Source organism: Nannospalax galili, unplaced genomic scaffold, assembly GCF_000622305.1.
Source record: "Nannospalax galili isolate Female #2095 unplaced genomic scaffold, S.galili_v1.0 scaffold917, whole genome shotgun sequence".
Lineage (NCBI taxonomy): Eukaryota > Metazoa > Chordata > Mammalia > Rodentia > Spalacidae > Nannospalax > Nannospalax galili.
In genome coordinates, this window is record NW_008340972.1 from 1627425 (window position 1) to 1649748 (window position 22324).

The 22324-nt window shown below is 42.4% G+C and overlaps 1 protein-coding gene across 1 annotated transcript in view; it reads left to right on the forward strand.

Moving 5' to 3' along the window:
* The window catches only part of Sox5 (SRY-box transcription factor 5), a 446577-nt gene that overhangs the window by 207895 nt on the left and 216358 nt on the right, over window positions 1-22324 (forward strand). The window contains exons 6-7 of the mRNA XM_017798952.2: window positions 7438-7610; window positions 12893-12961. Of these exons, the coding sequence (XP_017654441.2) occupies window positions 7438-7610; window positions 12893-12961 (242 nt within the window). The remainder of the gene's footprint in view (window positions 1-7437; window positions 7611-12892; window positions 12962-22324) is intronic.

Genomic DNA, 22324 nt, shown 5'->3' on the forward strand with positions numbered 1-22324 from the left:
ATGCACATATAGCTACAAGCTAAAGAGATGGCTCAGCAGTGGAGAGCACTGGCTGCTCTTGCAGAGAACCCAAGTTCAGGTCCCAGCATACATGTTGGGTGGGTCACAGCCATTTGCAACTCCAGCTTCAAATGATCCTATGCCCCACCTCCTTTGTCACCTGCAGTCTCTCTCATGTTCATGCACAAACACCCATACACACGCACACACACGCACACACATGTTCACACGCACACACACACGCACACACATGCTCACATGCACACACACATGCACACACACACGCACCCATGCACACACATGCATACACACGCACACTCATGCACATGCACACACATACACACGCACACACGCACACACACGCACATACACAATTTAAAATAAAAATAAACTTTTATTGAAAACTAGTTCAAATGATGACTCTTCATTCAGTCAGTTAATGAAAGGCTTGCCTTTTCTCTGTCCTTGGATGAAAGTTACTTAAAGAAACATTAGTTTTAAATGTTAAATAACAGGTTTTGTTGATTGTGTTTTTACTTACTCCACAACTCCACACTGCTCTTTGTCCTGAATGCGTGAGCTCTGTGCTAATAACGGTGGTGCTGCCTGCAGTACAGAAGTCAAGCCCTCCGACAGCTGACAGCCCAGGACTAGTTCTGTCATCATGCTGAATGATTTTTCATTATATGCTTAGCAGACACATAAAAACAAAACATTTCATATATGATTATGGGGTACTCCAACATTGAATTTTTATAAACAAAGCAATGAATTGTGAATTGTTCTTTGATTGTTCAAATGGAACAAGAGTTGCAAACAACATTTCAAAACAAAATCTTAGTAAAGATTATAATTACTTTTAGTAAAATTGTTCATTAAAAATTCTGATAATTAAAAATATTTATTATTTTTATTTTATGTATGTGAGTATATTGCCTGACTGTGTGTAAGTGTACCTGTGTCCTGCAGTGTTCATGGAGGACATCAGATCCCCTGGAAATGGAATTACAGAGTGTTCTGAGCTGCCCTGTGGATGCTGGGAACTGAGCCCTGGTCCTCTGTAAGAGTAGCCAGTGCTCTTAACTGCTGAGCCATCTCTCCAGCTGAAGATTATTCCTTTAAAACTAAGAATTGTATGTTAGTAAAATTTTCAGCAGTAAAAAAGATAATCTCTACTTCATTTTTAGCCCTGACATTTTAAGGCCTTTTTCCATTTCTTAAATGAATTTGGTTTTATCATTCCTTATTTTGTATGGTAGCTTCCAAAGGTTTTCTTTGATTTTAATGACCAAATTCCAATATAACATTATTGGGCAAATAGCAGCATTTTTGTTTTTCTGTTTCCTCGTGTTCAATGTCACACTTTTTTTCACATGATCTTGAAGGACTATCCTTATAAATTGTATTGTGCAATGTCAGCTACAGGAGGGCTTTAGTCCATTCTTGACTTAATATTTTTCAGCCAACCAATAGATGCCAGGTGTCCAGGAAGCCCATGCCAACATTCTATAGATGCTAACAGTGTAACACTCATGTCCTGTATCATAGAACTTATAACCCAGTGGATGACACAGTAAATAAGCATGCCAATAAGAGTATGATATGTAGTGTACGGTACTGGGCAATAAGTAGGGAGATGCAGTGGCCTCCTTAATGGCAGCGTTTGAGGGAAGCCTCCCAAGGAATTGGCCTCTGAGTTACCATCTCTAGGACAAGTGATTGTTTATTATCTTCTCTGGGTGGATTAAAGCTCTGAGGCCAAGCAGTCTTTCTGTTCTGCCTTACACCTGTAGTATTACAAATGCACAGAACCATCTGATGTTCCCAGGAGCTGCTCTGGGAATATGAACTGAGCTCATAAAAGAAGCTAGTCATTGGAAAGTAGCGTTTTGTCATAGATCAGCATTATGCTCAACATCAGGCTACAGATTCACTGATGACACCATAGGATCATGTCACCCAGTGCTGCTTTGGCTGTGTTAATTTGTTGAAGTAACTGTGATGGTCCCACATGACAGACTCACTTAAGAGCATGTTTCTCAGAATTTAGACCCAGTGTTGGGTGCTGCATAGAAATAATCTTGAAGTGAGCATGAGAAACTGCAAAATGTATAAAGACACTTTTGGATGACGTAAGGTATGATGGGACTCATTCTCCAACTAGTGGGGAGAGACCACGTATTCCACACAAGACACCACCAACATTGGTCATTGCCTAGTGGAGAGTGTCAGCAGCGTGGGTGTTGAGAAACTGCTGCAGGTGAAGCGTAAATAGCTGAAATAAAGGCCTGTGGTGGGACAGTCCGGAATGCTGGTGGAGAGGGACTGGAGAAGGAGAAAGTGGATCTGGAGATGAGCAGGAAAGAGGCACGACCCTCATCCAGGGCTCTACGAGGGAAGGGATTTGGACATGACTCCATAGGCACAATGAGGCCATAAGACTTTGTTGTGATTTTTGTGTAGCCAAAATTCCTTCTGGGGGAGACATAGACTTGGCCCCCCTTCTCCTTGGTCCCAACAAGAAACTGAGGTCGAATTTTGTTTGCAGTCTGGAAACCTGTGAGTTTAGTGGGCTTACTTGCAAAGCAAAGGGTAATGGTTTACTTGCAAGAGAGTGGGTGCTCACTCTCCCCGAAGGCTGCACTTGGAAGTCTTCACCCAAGTACGGATGGATGGTAGCTTCCCAATTAGCTGTATAAAATGGCGAGAGAGCCTCCTCTAGGTGTCCTCACCCTAGAAGTCCTTAGCCCTTCCCCCAGACCACATGCAACTAGGGACAACTGGTACATTAGGAGATGTGGCTGGACTCCGAGCTGAGGGTCCCTTGATTATCCCTGTCCCCTTCCTTGCATTGTGTGACAGTCAACAAGCTTAGCTCTGATGATCCTAGGCAAGTGGGTCCAGACAGCTTGGGAAGATGGTATCTGTCAGAGGATAGTCCTATCCACCACAGTGTGACATGATTTTATTCCCCCTTCTGAGCAAATCTCTGAAAATTTGCCAGGTTTTAGCAGGGAAAGTAATGGACTGGTCATTGGAGAACTACTCTAACAGTCAAGTCAGGAGATAAGGGTGTCTTGGATTAAGAGGTAGTGGTACGAATGAAGATCCATGAACTGATATATACACTGTTCTAGGGTTGATGGAATTTCCAATGAGACTGATAACAGGAATGAACAGTCAAAAGAGTAAAGGGGAATGCCTAGATTAGGGCTAGGCAGAATCCCACATTGAGACAGGGAGATTGAGATTGGTTCTCTGTCCTCATGACATCATCATTATATTCAGGAGGTCTCTGACCTGTGTTGCTTTTGTGGCCCCTACATGACCCTAAGAAACTGTCCTGCCTTAGTTATTAACAAGAGGAAGAAAGGAAACAAGATGCTTTTGCTCTTTAGTAACCTCCCATTCCAAGTATGTTGAAGAAGCATAACATGGATTAAAACACACAAAAGTACAAAGAGCTGAGATATCAGAATCAATGCCTATTCATGAAATATAGGGAATTGCATCATGCCTTTGGGTCACAGGAAACTGACCTGTCCACACATGCCCGGGGTGATTCTAGGAAATCTGAATCTACATGAGTCAATATTAGCTGCTCCTTTTTTGTAGGGGAGGACTCTAGAGTTTTCCCAGGATCTAGCGAATATTCGTTTGTTTGTTTCCGAAGTCCAGGATTGTGTATGACACTAGCTTCTCCATTGTCTGCAGGCCACTCTGTGAGCCTTCTTTACTGGAAGGTCATTTTGAATAGCATAACAATTTGGACATGCAGCCATCAGGCTTATTCCTTCATTGTAGTTTGGGAGGTTGGTAAAAATAGAGATTGCTTTGCAAAACTTTAAGCCTCTTGGTTGAACTCTCTACGAGTCTAGATTCCTATGCAATTTTTATGAAACAAAATCTCTTCCTCTTTGTCTTAGTTACCCGTGACATAGCTGTCATACAAATGACAGATGTAGGTGGCGGGGAGGAGTCTTATTCTTTATGTCATTCATTAGAGGAGGTTAAAGGGTTTGCTATATGGTAGGTGTGTACGGTTGGCCTTTACCTACAGCAGTGAGGAGCTGGGACATAGTGAGGGGCTGCAGGTTCATTGAGGAGCTGGAGAAACTGTGAGGAATCAGGGATATGGGTCCTTGGTCAGCTACTGCTCTGCATGTCCAAAGCCCCGGGCTCCAAGTGATCATCTACCACCTCTGACTCTTAAAATCGTTCCACACCCCACCCTCTTCTGCAATGATCCCTGAGTCTGTGGAGGCTGAAGTTCGATCTAGGTGTACGATTCAGGAATAACCACTCTGCAGTCTCTTGTTCTCTGCACATTGGCCAGTTGTGGGTTTCTGGGATAATCACCATCTGCTGTGGAAGGAAACTTCTCTGGTGAGAGATGAGATGCATTAATCTATGGGTATAGCAATAAGTCATTGGAAGCCACTTTAAGACTGCATCTATTCAGAAGAGTAATTGCAATAGGCTCTCCTCTGTGACTTGTGACCTGTCTAGCCACATGTTCCTAGGCCTGATATCAATGTCAGATATGGGCTCCATCTTAAAGTGGACTTTAAATCCAATTACAAAGTGCTTAGTCACACCCACACTATTTACATCACTGACTGAGTAAGACTCTATGGTATAATGTACCTGTTCTAGTTTGCCATTGATTGCTGTGTCAAAACACTGACCAATACCAACTTGGGGAGGAAAGGGTTTATTTGGTTTATAAGCACAGTCTATCATCAAGGGAAGCCAACCTGGGGCAGGAACCTGGAGCACAGGCCATGGAGGAACGCTGCTTAGTGGCTTGCTCTCCTAGCCTGTGCTCAACCTGCTTTCTTATACAATAGGGCACCATCTGCCCAGGTGTGGTACCGCCCACAATGGGCTGGGTGCCCCCACATCACTCAACAAATAACCCACAGACCTGACGAAAGACCAGTCCCATGGAGGCAATTCCCCCATTGAGGCTCCCTCTACCCAGGCATGTCAGGTTGACAGCTAAAGCTCTCCAGCACAGAGCCTTTATCTCCTCATCTGTGAGTGGACATCATGCTGGTTTCACCTCTCAGTGAGTGTTGTGGCAATAACATGCATGTGCAAGTATCTCTGTGGAAAGATTAAGAATTTGGGTGGTTGACCAGGGTAGCAGCTAGACCATATGGTAGCTCTATTCTTAGATTTTGGAAACATCCATACTGACAGTCGTCGCAGTGGCTACCCAAGTTTACATTTCTGTCATCAGTGTGCAAAGGTCCCTCTTTCCCCATCTCCACATCAGCATTTCTTGAAGATGCTCATTCAGGCTGGGCTGGACAGAATCTCAAAGTAGTTTCAATTTTCATTCACTCGATAACTAAAGATGTTAGTTGCTTTGTGAAACATTCATTGGCTGTTTGTATTTCTTCTGAGAACTGTTGAGTCAGTTCTAGATATTGATTTGTGGGGGTTGGCACTTAATTTTTGTAGTTTTAGTACACTTGTTTTCTGTCGGAAATGAAAACGTTGTGGGGAAAGCCCTGGGCTCCACCAGAAGCAGCTAGGAAAGAAAGACACACTTCAATGGGTTAAAAGCTCAAAATTTGAAATAAAATAGAAAATCATACACTTTATTTTAAATATGAGATAAAATCTTATGTATATGCAGCTAAGTGAAGACCCAAAGAGTTTGTCAGTCTTTCATATATGGAACCACCAAAATGATATTTGTTAACACTCATCTCCAAACACTACATTTCTTCATGCTTAAGTGTGAAGGGGCTGGAGAGGTGGTGCAGTTAAGAACACTTGCTGCTGCTGCTGCAGGGAACTTGACTCTGGTTCCCAGCACCCATGTTGGGTAGCTCACAACGTTCTGTAACTTTGTTCTAGGGGTCGGAACGCCGTTTGCTGTCATATTCACCCATATGAATGTGTGCACACCCCACACAAACATATAAGTGAATGAACGAATGGATTAATTGATGTGTGCACACCCCCACACAAACATATAAGTAAATGAATGAATTAATTAATGTGTGCACACCCCCACACAAACATATAAGTAAATGAATGAATGAATTAATGTGTGCACACCCCAACACAAACATATAAGTAAATGAATGAATGAATGTGTGCACACCCCCACACAAACATATAAGTAAATGAATGAATGGATTAATTGATGTGTGCACACCCCCACACAAACATATAAGTGAATGAATGAATGAATGAATGAATGTGTGCACACCCCCACAAAAACATATAAGTAAATGAACGAATGGATTAATTGATGTGTGCACACCCCCACACAAACATATAAGTAAATCAATGAATGAATGAATGTGTGCACACCCCCACACAAACATATAAGTAAATGAATGAATGGATTAATTGATGTGTGCACACCCCCACACAAAGATATAAGTAAATGAAAAAATTAATTAATTAAAAATCATTTTTTAAGTAGGGTGAATTCCTGTTCTTGATAATCCTTTGATGTCATAATTTTGGCCTTTAACTTTCCATAGTTTTGTCTGGCCTGTTTAATCAGAAGCAAAACTAAAGACCAATACGTGTGCTTCACACCTCATTTTATCTCAACTACAGGCTCAGCATAGAACATTAAAAATCATAGATGCACAGCAACAATTTGTAATTTCTTATAGAAGATACAGAAGCTATAGGATATTTCTTGTCATAAAAATTCTGAATATGAGCTGGACGTGGTGGCATATGCCTATAATCCCAGCACTCAGGAGGCAGAGGCACGCAGATCTCTGTGAGTTCAAGGCCAGCCTGGTCTACATAGTGAGTTCCAGGCCAGTTGTGGCTACAGGAAGACCCTGTCTCAAAAAGAGAGAAAAAAAAAATCCAGAATGTTTGCTTCTTCTAGAATTGTGTGTGTGCGTGTGTGTGTGTGCGTGTGTGTGTGTGTGTGTGTGTGTGTATGCATGCATGCATGTGTATGCATTGTGCACAGGTGTATGCTTATGTTCAGATGTGTGTATGCTGATTGTGTGTCTGTCTGTCTGTCTGTCTGTACATGCATCTGTGATCTCCTGCTTATAGAAACCAGAGGCGGACACCAGGCACCTTTTTTAATCTCCACCTCATTTTTAAGACATGGTCTCTCACTGAAGGTGGAACTGGCTGATTGTCTAGACTTGTTTACCCAGAATCCTTCTGTCTCCTCCTCCCATGAAAGCTGTTGAGTTTTTTACATGGGTGCAGGGCTCAAACTCAGGTCCTCATGCTTGCCAGGCAAATGCTTCATTCACTCGAAGTCTACCCCCAAGGCCCCGTTCTGGTATTTGTAAAGAGGGACTCGCCATCACTATGTATTCCTGGATCAGGACCAGACTTGCCATTGGCGCAGTTCGCGGGTAGCGGGGCCATTGTTCTCCCATCATGGCTGTCTTCTCAGGTCTCCTGTGTGTTTTGTTGTTGCGTTCTCAGGGACTCCCGAGAGCCTGGCTGAGAAGGAGAGGCAGCTCATGGGCATGATCAATCAGCTGACCAGTCTGCAGGAGCAACTCCTGGCCGCCCACGATGAACAGAAGAAGCTAGCCGCCTCTCAGATTGAGAAGCAACGGCAGCAGATGGAGCTGGCCAAGCAGCAGCAGGAGCAGGTAGGGAACCGAGACGCCCGGATGCTCAGGGGCTGTCTGCACTGGGCAGGGCTGGCCGAACATGGAGATGCTCAGGTCTCCCTCCCCTCTCCCCAGGCCTACGAAAGGAAAGGAAAAGGCCAAAAAGCTCAGCAAGCACCCTCCTGCCCTCACCAAAGGAGCATCTTAACTACTTTGGTGGGAACAGTTCAGGTTGGCGAGCCTGCATCAGAAATCTGACATGCCCCCAAACATTTTCTCGCACCAGCATAACAACACATATGGGAAATTCTACAGCTAGACTCAGTACAGGTCCCAGCTGAAGCCCAGACACATTAAAAATACTACATAAAATGACCTAGAGGTTACGGGCACAAGATGTTTAAGGCACATAAGTGAATTCATGTTTTGATTTGACCTCGTTCTCCAAAGATGTCTTCAGCACACAGAAATTCCATAATTTAGAAAAAGAACAAAACTCCTTGAACATAAATATTTTTAAAATATTTTATTATTTTATGTGTATGAGTGTATTGCCTGTGTATATGAAAGTCCACCCATGTCATGCAATGCCCACGGAGGTCAGAAGAGGACATCAGGTCTCCTGGAACTGGAGTTAGGGAGGGTTGTTAGCCACCATGTGGGTGCTGGGAATCCAGCCCCTGTCCTTTGCAAGAGCAGTCAGTGCTCTTAACCACAGAGACTTCTCTCCAGCCCCCAAATTCAAATAGTTTTTATCCTAAGCATTTTCAGATAAAAGACTCTCAACTCTGCTAAGTGATTGAGAACGATACCAGGAAAGAATCATGACAAATGCCTTCCTCCAGACTGGACATTACAATCAGGAACTCACTGCAACTGTAATCACCTGAACTGGGCCCCATGAACAATCAGTCCTGGCTGATAAGGCCCTACCCCTTACTTCTGAAGGGCTAGCTATTGATGGGTTCTGAGAGAGAGGGAGTCATGGTCTTTAGTTGGGAAGCCACTGCTGAGCCCACCTGGCTCTAACAGATAGCTGTGGATCCATAGTCAGAGCACAGATGGCCTGATTAGACTCAGGGGGTCCCAAAACAAAATGAATGAATTTGAGAGAGATTTGTAGGGAAGAGGTGGGTAGGCAGGACAGTCAGAAGTGAGAGCGAGTAGGGCATGTGAGTGATCAGTAGGTATTACATAACCATGTAAAACTTTCAGAAAACAAGTTTGTTTAATAAAACAGTAGATACATGAAATGGGGGCGCTATGGAAAGTCCAGAAAACATTGCAGTGAGAACAGCTTGAAAAAGGATGGCTCATCCTGTGACGTTCAGATTTGCTTTGAACAATAGATGTGATTCAAAAAGGGAAGTAGGTTTTCATGAGGTGGTTAGATGTTTCCTGGGTTGCTGTTACACAAACTTGAATTATATATACAACAAAAGGGGTAGAAAGTCTAAACTTGGCAGTGTTGGTGATGGCCAAGGACATAGAGAAAGAGGAACCAGAGTTAGGGTTAGAGGAGCTCCTCAAGTGGGAAAGTCCTTTCTCCCAAGAAGTCAGAAAGTTGCTGACAAGTATTGAACCTGGGCAGAAATGAGACTAAGAATTCAGATTTGAAATGGATAGAGAAATATCGGATCATCTGCTAAACAGTGTGATAGAGAAATATTGGATCGTCTGCTGAACAGTGTGAGGTGCTTTCCCTTGGTATAATCAGAAATTCTGTTGACCTGCATGAGTTGCTGTCCCTTTGTGTCACTCCTGTTGGTTGTTTGATCGTAGATTCTGGATCTCACTGGGTAGCTGTGGCTGATAAAGAAATCATAGCCAGGGCTGCAGAGATGGCTCAGTGATTAAGAACACTGGCTACTCTTGTACGGACCTGGGTTCAGTTCTCAGCACCTACACAGGTAGTTAACAATTGCCCATAACTCCAGTTCCAGGGGATCCGATGCCCTCTTAAGACCTCCTCAGGCACTGCGTGACAACACACGTACACACATGCAGGCAATACACTCGTACCCATAAAATAAAAATAATAAATAAAATATTTTTGAAAAAGAACTCTTGCTTCAGCTAACTGCAAGCTAGGATTACAGATGTGCACCACCACATCCAGTGTATTTTTATTGCAATGTCTTATTACTTCTCTTAAAGATGTATATTTGATCTATTATTGAATACCACCCACTTCTTGCCTTAACCCTGTAATGAGTTCGAACCATTTGCTCTGACATAGAACAGCACGCCTTTTGTCCTTGAGAGTCAATGTCATGAGTCATCTGGATGCTGGAAGATGCTGGGAACATCTCAAACTGTAGCTCAGATGGGATGGATTCTTTGCAGAGAATCCTTCCCTACTTTGGCCAACCTGAAGAGAACTTGGTTGTATTAATACAAAGGACATTTGTGTTCACTTGTTCCAGCTTGTTTCTGAATTGCTGTGACAAAATACTCTGACCACTACCAACTTGGGTCAGAAAAGGGTTTATTTATCTTACATCTCCTGAGTCACAGTTCATCAGGGAGCCCAAGGCAGGAGCTCAGGGCAGGAACCTGGAGGCAGGAGCTGGAGCACAGGCCGTGGAGGAACACTGCTTACTGGTTTGCTCCCCTGGCTCCTGCTCAGCTTGTTCTCTTATCCAACACGGGCCCACCTGCCCAGGGGTGGCACCACCCACAGTGGGCTGCCCCCCCACAACTCAACAATCAAGAAGATGCCCCACAGACATGGCCACAGGCCAGTCCTTTGAAGGCAATTTCCCAATTGAGGCTCCCTCAACCCAGGTGTGTCAAGTTGACACTAAAGCTATCCAGCACATCACTCTATTCACATTTTCACCAATCAGTAGATTCTAGAATGTTCTACTTTACTCTGTCAAGACCTCTGGCATTCTCCTTGGACTCTTAGAAACCAACTCTGAGGTTCTTCTCCTGGGTTAGAGAGATGTCAGATGATACTGTCTCCAGAGCCTGAGGAGGTCTCTTGAGAGAACTTCAAGTCAGGCTTTCAGTACCTAGCCTGGTCCATTGCATCACCACCACTCTTGAGTCAGAGACCTGATGGTGAAGTTTGTTCATTCTTTTTCCTAAGGCTGAGGTTAGGAGTTCTGGAGACAGCCAGTGGGTAAAATTCTTACCTTGCAAGTCTAAGGACTTGAGTTCAGTTCCTGAGAATCTATGGAAAGAGCCAGGTGTGTGGAGGGTACATGTTTGTCCAGCACTGGGGAGGTCAGACAAGTGTATCCCTGAGGTTCAGAAAGAGATCTGGCAAGGCTGGACGGGCATGATTCAGGAGAATGGGAAAGAGTAGTAATATCAGATTACCGCATTCTATAGGCTTTCAGTCCCAGGGTAGCCAGTGCCTTGTGCTCCCAGCAGAAGCAAAGGTTTTGAAAGGATGAATAGTGGTGCACTAGAGCGGGCTCTGGGTGCTGGCTTATAATGGACTGAGAAGGGTAAAAACCAAAGAACAAGTAAGTGGTTCTTACATCTAGCAAGAGACAGTGGCTTAGAGCCAGACTAGGGAGATGGGGAAGTGACTGGGTTCAGGGCGCATTCTCGTGGTATGACTAAAAGGATTTCTGTGGCAATGAACTATTGATATCGGAAAGGCAAGGTCAAGATTTCAGGAAAAGAATAATATTCTTCTTGTAAAAACATATCTTTTACTACTTAAAAACAAAGAATTGCTCCTTTTCAGATTCTAGGGATAAAAGTAGTAAGATGTATTTGTTCCTGCACTTGTGAAAGACGAAAGAAGTTCTGTTGGTAGCTGTAGAGATCCATCGTCATATTTTACTGGAAGTTTTAACTTTCTAATACAGAAGTTAAAGAAAAATACTCTTTGTAATAAAAACAAGTGGTGAGAATCAAGTATTCCTGATGGGAATAAGATGTAGGGTCATCGACTAGAGAGTGGTAAGATTCACAGCATCAGAAGTTACATTCTTGTGAGAAGATCTCATATTAAAGTATTTGAAATTGTCACTTGTGAATGTTATCAAATATTCTTTTTGGTTTCCCTTTGCCAGCCAGCTGCAGGCTAATGTGTACAAAGCACACATATACTTCAGCTTGGCTGCATTTGTGAGCGTTTCCCTAGGAAATAGGAAAATATTTAAAAAGTAAATGCAAAGTTACGTGTGGTCAAAGTGTGGCACGTTGTACTGAGTTCCCGTAGAAAGGACGGAGTACAGGCACCATGCATGTGACTCTGCTGCTCCCTAAAATCCTCAAGGTGACCACACTGAGAACTAAACCTTGAAGAACTTTGCAACCGTTGACTTTGAACATCTTTGAGTACCTCCCTGGATAAACAGTCTGAAGCTTAAAACAAAAGGCTTGGCCAGGCAAATGCATTTAGAACCAGTTGACATTCCTAGAAAGTAGACGCAGAAGGAAAAGAAGACAGTCTACAGTAAACCTCAGAAAACAGCCGCATTTAATAACGAAGAGGGAACAAAACTGAGGGGAGCCAAGTGAGGAAGTTCAAGACCAAGGAGACGCAGCAGAGGGCGGGTGCTGATGGCAGGAAGAGATGGGGATTAGAGCACGTTCTGAGTGGGAGAAGTGACTAGTGACTGTGGGAGATAAATGTGTTCAGACACTAGAGTGGGGCCCTGTTGAAGGGCTCTTCATGGACTTTGTGGACGTCCCCAGTGAGAATAGTATTTACAAAAACCCCAAACAAGGGAGTTGGCCCAGCAGTTAAGAGCACTGACTGCTCTCTCAGAGGACACAAGTTTGCTTCCCAGCACCCACATGGCAGCTAACAACTGTCTGTAACTCCAGTTCCAAGAATCCGATGCCCTCTCCTGACTTCCATGGGCAATACTCGACATCGGCGTGCTTATATACAGGCGATACACTCATATACATACAATAAAAATGATAAAATGTTTTTTAAAATCCAAAGAAAAACAACTCAAATCTTCATTAAGGAATCCAGTATCTGTAATACCTTGGGCTACTCTGAAGCCCTTGTTTACAAGAGCCTCTCTTACATAACACACTTTATCAAAAAAGATGACACTATCAGTATCAGAAGAGTGGTCTATTCATGCATCAAGGGGGAATACATTTGAAATGCTCCCCTTTCTTAATGGGATTGCAACACTGGTGGTCTTGTTCAGGTTTCATTCTATGAGCCTATACGGCATGGAAGTGGTCACTGAGACTATATATCTTGTTTGATCCTCCTGCAGACAATTCAGGTCATGGGAGCATCTGTTTGCATCTCCTCAGTGAGCCTCAGATCAGAGCATTGGTCTCCCCAGTCTAGCTGGATCCCTAATGTTTCCTGGGTGCTTTTTCTGCAGATCGTGAGACAACAGCAACAACTTCTCCAGCAGCAACACAAGATCAACTTGCTTCAACAGCAGATCCAGGTCAGAAATCAGATTTCAACCTATGTCTAATTAAAGAGAGATCGTTGGTTTCTTATTCTCTGATGACAGCTGAACTAACCCCCAGGCGGGAAGTCACTTTCAGTCTAATTTCCAATATTCTATGCAATGCGACTCTTTCAAGTGGCGATTCTCTGTCACAGATCCTACTGAGTCAGGCAGCTGCCATCTAAGCAGGCTGCCGGCAATTTCCTCCTGATCCTGAGAAAAGATAGTTACAGAGAAGTGTTTCGCTCCTCTAGGCTTTAATGTATAAAAACACACCTGTAAAGGTTCCTAATAGTGTAGGTGTGAGGACTCAAGGAGCAGCAGGATTTGAGGCAGAGACTCAGAGCCACAGAGGTTTTGTACTGTGTGTTGACAACTGTGTGATCAAAGTGGAACGTGGGAAGGTAATGAATCAGTGGCAGATCTCATGGGGTATTTCCTGGGGAAACCATGTGTGAGGGCTAGAAGGCACCTGCAGCCTCTATCTGGAGCCAAGGGATGTCATAAGCTGCAGGTAACTTCTTTTCTATTTGCTATGAGCACGAACTTTGACAGAATTCTTTTTTTCTTTTCCTGCAACTGTCTTTCCTGGAAGCACTTGCATCTTTGTGATTTGAAGATCCAATGAGGTAAAAAAGCTAGATAAGAGTCTGGTGTGATGGCACAGACCTGCAATCCCAGCACTTGGTAGGCTGAGGCAGAATGGTCAGGAGCTCAGTCTAGCCTGGGCGATCTCAGACACTATATCCACTGAACTTAAGCGTAGTGTCAGGACACATGGTACTGATCAGTATGCTCTCCCATTCTCCAACTGTTGACTTCCTGGAGCCAGGAACCCAACTTCATTCAACATCTAATCAGGAGCAACTGTTGCTCATCTTTTGTGATATTTTCCCCCAGTCAAGGTAGAAATTCATCATTCACTTGAATGCCTGTATCTACGACGTAAATGTGTTCTAACATGTAAGTAGAGCAGTCAGGAGCAGATGTAGAAATTATTCCATTCACATATTAATCGTGCTTCAATTTAGTTGCTGACCAAGTCTCTCCCAGCCAATCTGATTGGGTCAACTACATTTACTTTCTAATCCTTGATTCTGCAGAGGAGCCAAGGATTTATTCTTTCTTGCTCCACCTTGGGCAAAATTTTCCATAGATTTAATTGTGTTTGCTATTTGAAAATACTTACCTAGTATTCTGACCTGTGTCCTCTCTTCTGCTTCTTTTAGACAAAGTCCTAAGACCTTGTAGAAATCAGCATTCAATATTCATCCAGGTTCCATCTGTTAGAGGCTTTGTGCCACTGCTGTTGCTCCAGATGTCACTAAACAATGTGTTACATTGCATGGAACCTTGTGCTCTCATGTTACTTTGTCCAAAGTTAGGCTGCTTCTAAATACGAATATTAACTGGTCTACACATTAGGAAAGGCAGTTGCCACTCTCCATGGGTTAGATGGCTATACTAAATAGATTACACTGATTTGTATAGACTTAAAGTAGGAAAATTTCACACATGAGTGATAGGTTAAATGACAAAAAGATGATATTCCTCAGAGTTCTTTTTCTTTTAGTGAGGTCTCATTGAAGGTCAACTTAATTTAGATATCTTTTCCTTTTCCTATTGAAATACACCTTCCAATTAAGAGAAATGAACAATTTTTCCAATTTTTCTGTATGTACAAACCTTCACACATTCTAAAAATCACTTTGAAGTCTTTCTTGAGCTATAAGTTCGAGTTTCTCAAGCCTCAGTGAAAGGACTACTGGTGGATTTTACTGTAATGTCACTCACTCTAAGAGGAAACGCCACAAAATTTGGTACCTGAACCAGTCTCATAAAATGGCTTTGGGTCAGTTCTTCATAAATTATTTTTATTTCTTTAAAACCAACATCAGCTCTGAGGTTTCACAGTTTTAATTAGATTGAAAATCCATTCTGTCTTCTCCCTGCTAAAGGTTTAACAGAGTTCTCATCTGCTAGGATTATTCACACAACTCATCAAGATTAAAAGAAGAATTAAAGTTTTCTGTTATTATTTGAAACATCACAAATAGAGTTCTCTACAAACAAAATCTGGTCATAATACCAGAATCACCCATCTTCCTTCAATCACATGTCCAATTCTATATGGGAATTTATTTTAAGGTCACTGGTCACTGATAATTTCTCTTTCTCTCTCTCTCTCTCTCTCTCTCTCTCTCTCTCTCTCTCTTTTCCTCTTCAGCAGGCACTCCTCCTCTTCAGCAGGAACTCCTAACAGCTTTACTTATTTGCCTCAATAGACGGGAGAGAGAGTTTTTATTTCCATTTCTTGCATCCAGGTTTAATGTGCATTAATACATGAATGACATTTACAAAGATTTCAGAAAAAGCTACCTTCCCGACTTTTCTGTTTTCTCTCTTTCTTTTCTTGGGTTTTCCTTCTTTCTTTAGTGAACATTTGCAGCGGTGGCCTTTCTAGCTGCCTTGTTTCCTGGTTTCTTTTGTACATTGTCACTGTCTTGCTGTGCTGGCTAGCTGGCCTGGGTCTCACGTACGGGACCTAGGCTGCTGGTGCGTCTTGACCCGCTCACTGTATGAAAGCCTTTCAGGCTGAAGAATAAGTGACCTCCACTCAACTTCCCCATGACAACAAACCGAGAGTCCCTAGAGACCCAAATTCCTTTTCTTCTCTTCTTAGACCGTCTGATGAGATGGAGATCCTAGGGCTTTGGGAATGGGCATTAGTTGATAAGGTTCTTACCCATTTTTCAACAGTAGCAGGTAGAGTTTTAGATTTTGTTTATTGACAAAGAATAGAGTTAATCCAACAGTGGCATCAAGTGTGAAATTCACTCACTATATTTTAAGATCAAATGTTGTGTTCCTTTTCAACTGCATTTGAGTGGTAATTTCCATCACATCTGAACTTTCTTGAGAGAATTACAAAACCTTTCCCCCTCCAATCAGCTTTTCTAACTATTGTTCATTGTGTTCTCTTGAGGGAAAAGAATTGGTCATTAATAACCCGCTGTTATTGTTTTGGATTCATAAGGTAAGCAGACAGTATTAGTCACAGTCCTGGCTCATTGACTCTGTCTAGAGCTATGTGGGAGCAAAGGAAATACTTGGTTCCCCTTGGTGTTCTTAGCTGGGCAGTGTGCCTTCTGTAACGTAGTACAGGAAAGGGCTTTAGGTGGTTAGCGTCACATTTAACTTAGTGAGATATAGTTTGAATTACACTGAGTGATTTTCTTTGTAATTGGGCACAGCTTTACAGACTGTGATACATATGAACCAGTCTTCATATTTCACATGCTGTTAGATCCAGGACCTTGAGAAACATGGCTTATGTCCTCCGAGGTCCTTCATTCTCAGCCATAAAATAGGAATCAGGGTGTCTAACTGGAGTGGGAGGACTTGGAGGACGAAGGGCCATCGTGTAGTCGACACACACTAAGTTATTAGACAGAAAAATTGTTCCAGTGATAGGCAATTTAATCATTAATTCAGGTCCAACAAATTTTTCCAGGCACACTCACACACACACACACACACACACACACACACACACTTACACACACACACACTCACACACACACACACAAATATACACAAAGATCACACAGAGATACATACATCCATGCATAGACACACATGTATACACACACATTCACATACACACATGTATGCATAAACACACATATACAGAGAAATACACACACATATATATGCACATAGACACACACATACACATATACACTCTACATAGTAATAGTCAATAAAAATTGAGAATTCAATGTTCCAAATTCATAGGATTTTAGAACACGGGATTTCAGAAAGCCTCTGTTTAGACCTGTCTCTTGTCCTCACTGTCATAATCGGAAACCACTGAAGCCTTGATATCCCCAAAGTTCGGGAAGTTGTGGAGCAGTGGCTGGATTCCAGTCATCCTGACTTTGGCCCTATTCAATTCTAACCCACCCAAATTCTACCCTTTAAGACAATATCCCAAACTTTAAAAATGAGTTTTCTTTCTCTGAGAACTTATTCTTACAAAGTAAAAACACAACTTGACTGAGGTTCAATTGAATGATTAAGTTGCATTCATGGGCTCAACCAATTTGTGATAAAGCTTTCATTTTAGTGGTGCCAGAGTTCTCTGAGCTCATTAGAGTTTTGGTAATTCTTGATAAATTATTATGCAAAAAGAAATCCATTGAAATATTGTACTGAAAACATAATAACTTTAGATGTGACATAATAGTGCCTTACTGACCTGCTGATTTATGATTTCTTTCTCTGAGTGTGGTAAGTTGGAAGCATTTTACCCCCGTCAATAAGACCCCACACACTTAGAAGAGCACAAAGAGATTACAAGGTAACCTTGTCTCTGGGAGACCACCAATGCCAAGAATAAACAGCAGCAATTAAGGCAGCGTTGCAATCAGGAGGAAATGCGTTAACTCCTTGATTCCCAGCTAACGTTCTGTCTACAGTAAAATACTCCCCAACTGGACAAGGTGTGTAAGTTGCTGGTATTCAGACCACCTCTACTTCTGCCCTTTGTGTTCTAGAAACAGAACTCCAGGATGACTGGAAGTGTGTCCTGACGGAGAAGTCAGAAAAGCAAAATGATTGTTTTCTCTGCTTTTCCACAGAACAGATGCTTTGGACCCTCCTAAGTACTCTGTTTTAATCCATTTCCTGACAATAATCTGATGATAGAAGTTAAGTCATTACCATTATTTTTCTCTCTAGGCAAACCTGCTATACAGAAAGAGACATGAACAGGTTGACTTGCATCTGTATTGTCCTTTCTTCCTGCCTAGCACATTCTATGTGGCTGAATGAGTACTATGACAACGGTCACTTCAGCCCAGTTCTCTGGACAGCATTTCCCCCCAAGTACCCAGATCCTTAAAGTTCTACCTTTCAGTAGGCCTCTTGGTCTTTGTCCCTACATAAAAATCATCCGTAGCGTGGTGACTCACACCTGTAATCCCAGTGTTGAGGTAGCTGAGGTAGGAGGATGGCCATGAGCTTGAGGCTAGCCTTGGCTACCGAGTGGGTTCCTAACCAGCAGTGGATATACCATGTGATAGTTTCGAAAACACAAAAAAGTAAATCTAGCATTATTCTCAGATCAGTATTAAAAATTAATTATCCCGGAAACACGAAGATGTCTGTAGGGCTGTTGTTGCCTCTCTGACACCCCCCATTGCCTCTGTTCCCCACCTCACAGCGTGGTTTTGTGTCTTCTAAACTGTTCTAGGAGGTGCACCTGCTTTCTTGTTCACCGAAGCCGCTTGCCCTGTTCCTTGTCAGACTGAGTGCAGCACAAAGCACCCCCCAGCCACTAGCTGTTTCCTGTATGTCTTCTCTGATATGGTTTATAACACACGTGTTTCACCTGCTACTTAATCCTAAAAGTTGCAAATCAAACAATGTTTATGTTTAAATATAACTGTTTTCCATCTGGCTTTTGGATGAGCTCTGTGTACAGCTTCCTTCCACACAGTGTTTGATATCTTAGGCTTTCTAATACCTTTTTCTTTACTTTTTTTCTAATTTCCTCAGAGTTTTAGCTTTATCATTTCCTTAAACTTTTTCAAAGGCTTAAAAATAAACCAGGTCTCTGGAATGCCCCTTCCACTGAGGTCTTCTCCCTTGCCTTTTGACCTCTTACTTGGGGATAAGTTCATCAAGCCATCAATTAATATCTACATACAATGTAAACTATAAAATCATAATTTTAAACTTTTCCATGTAATGATTGGAAGCCACAATGACCAAAATGAAAGCTATGTTGCTCTTGCATTGAGGACTATATTGAAGTTAACTTGACAAGAGAGAGATGTTTCATGGAAGGAGATTTTGCCTTTCACTTCTTTCATTGTTTGTGTGGAATTGTGAATGAGCTTGCTTGCTGTTTTCTTTGTCAGTTAACTGGTTTTCGTGCCTCTTCAGTCTTTTCAGCATGGTTTATGAAGGAACTTTGAGTCATTTTCCTATGCAAATAATTGTTTCATCCTGTGTTAGTGGAGCTGTAGTCTGGAGCAGAGATGTCTGCAAGGAGATGAATGCAGAGCCATTGAACCAGTGAGCTTTAGCACTGGGAGCCTCCCTAACAAACCTGCCCTGCTTTTTCACAAGTTGTAAAGATGGTCATTATGGGATGGCAGATTCTGGCCCAGAAATCAGGTGACAGCTGGTTTCCCATGACTTCCCAGCCTTTTCTGGGCTGTTACCTGTGGACACAGTGGAGCAGTATCTTTCAGCCTACAATGCATGTCCTATCAGCTTACAAGTAGCGTTCATCAGCACTTAGATGAAGCCATGGGAAGGAATATAACGGTCACCAATGGGAACAGCACAGGTCAGAGCATACAATAGAAGACAGAAAATTCAGGGCAGCAGTTGAAGCTGGCGTTAAATGAATTCATTAAAGTGAATGAATGGGGAGGTGAGGAGTACTCACAAAGAATCCACAGAGCGTTTGGATTGCCTGTCTTTATAGAGAATTCATAAACTCATGGAAAATTAAATACCAGTGAGTTAGCAGAGTCTTAACATACGTGAGCTATTGTATGAACACCACATGTGCAATATGGCTTAAGATATACATCTCAGACGCTGTAGCACATGAGACATTCACGTTGGTCCCTGGACACAGCGCTGGCATCTAGATTTTTGAACTTTTCCGGGTAAATATCCATGTAGCTTGTAAACATTGTGAAACTAAGTGGTGCTTTTTACTTTATGTGCATGTGTGTTTACAAAGTAGAGTTCGTGGGTGCTCAGATAAGAGCCTGGGAGCATGAGGTCAAAACAGAGAAACATAAAATGCATCAAACCAAGTTTGTTTTGTTGTATTTTTCTTCAGAAAATAAAGACAAAGTGAGGAATAAAAATAAATAAGGAGGGCTGGAGACATGGCTCAGCAGTTAAGAACACTGACTGTTCTTGCAGAAGACCCAGGTTCAGATCCCAGCACCCACATGGCAGCTAACAGCTGTCCGTAACTCCAGTTCCAGGGGATCAGACAGCCTCTTCCGTCCTCCGTGGGCATTGCAGGACACAGGTGCACTTACCTACATGCAGGCAATACACGCATACACATAAATAAATAAATTAAATAAATAAATAAAATATTTAAAAGTAAAATAAATAAGGAATTAAGAATGCACTTATCATAAATCATAAAGTTCATCTCTGTTTTCACCAAGAAGAAGTAGAGTTTGTTTCTTCCTCAGTGAATGTTCTGGAAGTTGTACCTTCAAAGTCTTCACCATTCTTGAATGCAGAGCAGCATGTGATGAAGGTGAACAATCTCACCAATTTGCACACACATCACAGACACTCACAGAAGTGCACACTCATATCACACATTGATACACACACATACACACATGCATACTCACACATATACATGCAAAGCAGCTCACTTGGTGTTGTGAAGAATCTGACATTCATAAAAGGTTGAATTGTTACAAATGCTCCAACACTGGCTTCTTTTTTACTGAATTTTTGCAATTTTCATACACTATCATTTGGTATTTAGATTCCCTCCCCTCTTGCCCAATTTAATGTACTACAGTGTATGTCATTAAATATACTATGTATAATTTAATATATAAATGTACATATATGTATATGGCCCATAGATTCTAATTTGAGTCTCCAAATGTCCTTCAGTGTGAGTCCATCCACTGGAGCCTGGTTAACCTAAGAGTCCCATCCTTGAAGGAGACTGTCTCTGCCCCTCCCAGCAGCCATTGTTTGTCAGTTTCCTTAGGTGAGGGTGGAGCTTCTTATCCACTTCCTCATGTCTGTGCTACGATTTTGTCTGGTTTGAGCTTGCATGGGTCTTGTGCATGCCGTCATCATTGCTGTGAGTTCTTTTGAGTAACTCATCAGCTGTCTGGAAACTGTTCCCTTGTGGTCATCCATAGCCCTCATAGTGCTGGAAGCTTCTATGCATGCTACTGAAAGGGAAATAAATAGAAAATAAATCTAGCAGCTGTAAATCCTGTGAACTGCACTAACAACTGGCCTGGCAAGATATGCCCACTGGTGCAATAGTGCCACAGATATTATGGACGTAATCAATCGCTCTTTTTAAAAGTTTACATATTATTTTTACTTTATGGGTATGAGTATATTGTCTGCCTGTATGTAAGTACACTGTGTCATACAGTGCCCACGGAGATCAGAAGAGAGTGTAAGATGCCCTGGAACTGGAGTTACAGAGGGTTGTTACCTGCCATGTTGGTGCTGAGATTCAAAACAGGATCCTCTGCAAGAGCAGCCAGTGCTCTTAACCACTGAGCATCTCTCCAACCCCTCGACCAGTCCTTAATTAGATTTAAGATCCACTTCCCAGGACAAAGTACATATTGACATTGATATCAGGTTTAGGAACCTGAGGTTAGATAGGTCATAGGACATAGGGGCTAACCTAACACAAGAGTCCCACTAAATAGTTACCGATTAAACTGGCTCTTAATGACTTATTGTTATACCCTTAGGCAGCAGATATTAATTAGCACAGAAATCCACAACTGCCCAATGTGCAAAGAACAAGGAGCTACAGACCGCTTATCCCTAAAGGACACCTATGACAAACTTCTGCCTCCCAAGGCTCAGGGATCAATGTAGAAAGGGGCCAAAAGGTTGTAACACCCTTGGCTTTTTGGCCTTTGATTCCTTAGCCTCATTTGTTCCAGTGAATTTATTTACCAGTCTGAAAGAAATACACCAATATTTTCTCCTTAGCTTAGGTTTCTCTCTCTTCAACTTCAGGATCTCCATCCAAGTACCTACCTAGCGTACTTAAATAGATACCTCATGGGAACCTCAGTTCTCACAGTTCCAAATAGAGCCTTTCATTTTCTTCCCCAAATCCATTCTTTCTTAATTTGTCCATTGCTGAATATGATACCGCTTGCTCTCTGCTGTGTTTGTAAATCTAGGAGATTTCCTTGTTTTGTTTTCTGGTGCCTCAAAGCTAATGGACTGACCCTGGTTCTAGTCTTCAAAATCTACCAGTTCCCCAGCTTCTCACACTGACTTTCTAGTCTGGGCTGCCATAATCTCTCACTTGACTTTTTGCATTCGTGCAGCAGCCCCTCAGTATCCAATCACTTTGCATCTTCCTTTGACCCTCTATTAGTTACTTGTGCATGATTGTCACCAAATACCTGAAAGAAATCAATTAAAGAGCTAAGGATTTTGGCTCCTGATTTCAGAGGGCACAGTGCATGGCTGTTTGGTCTCATGTCACTGAGCAGATCGAGGTGGTAGCATTGTGTGGTGGAGCCTGGACCTCGTTCCTTGATGAAGATGAGGCATAAAGAAGTCAGTAGGAAGAAC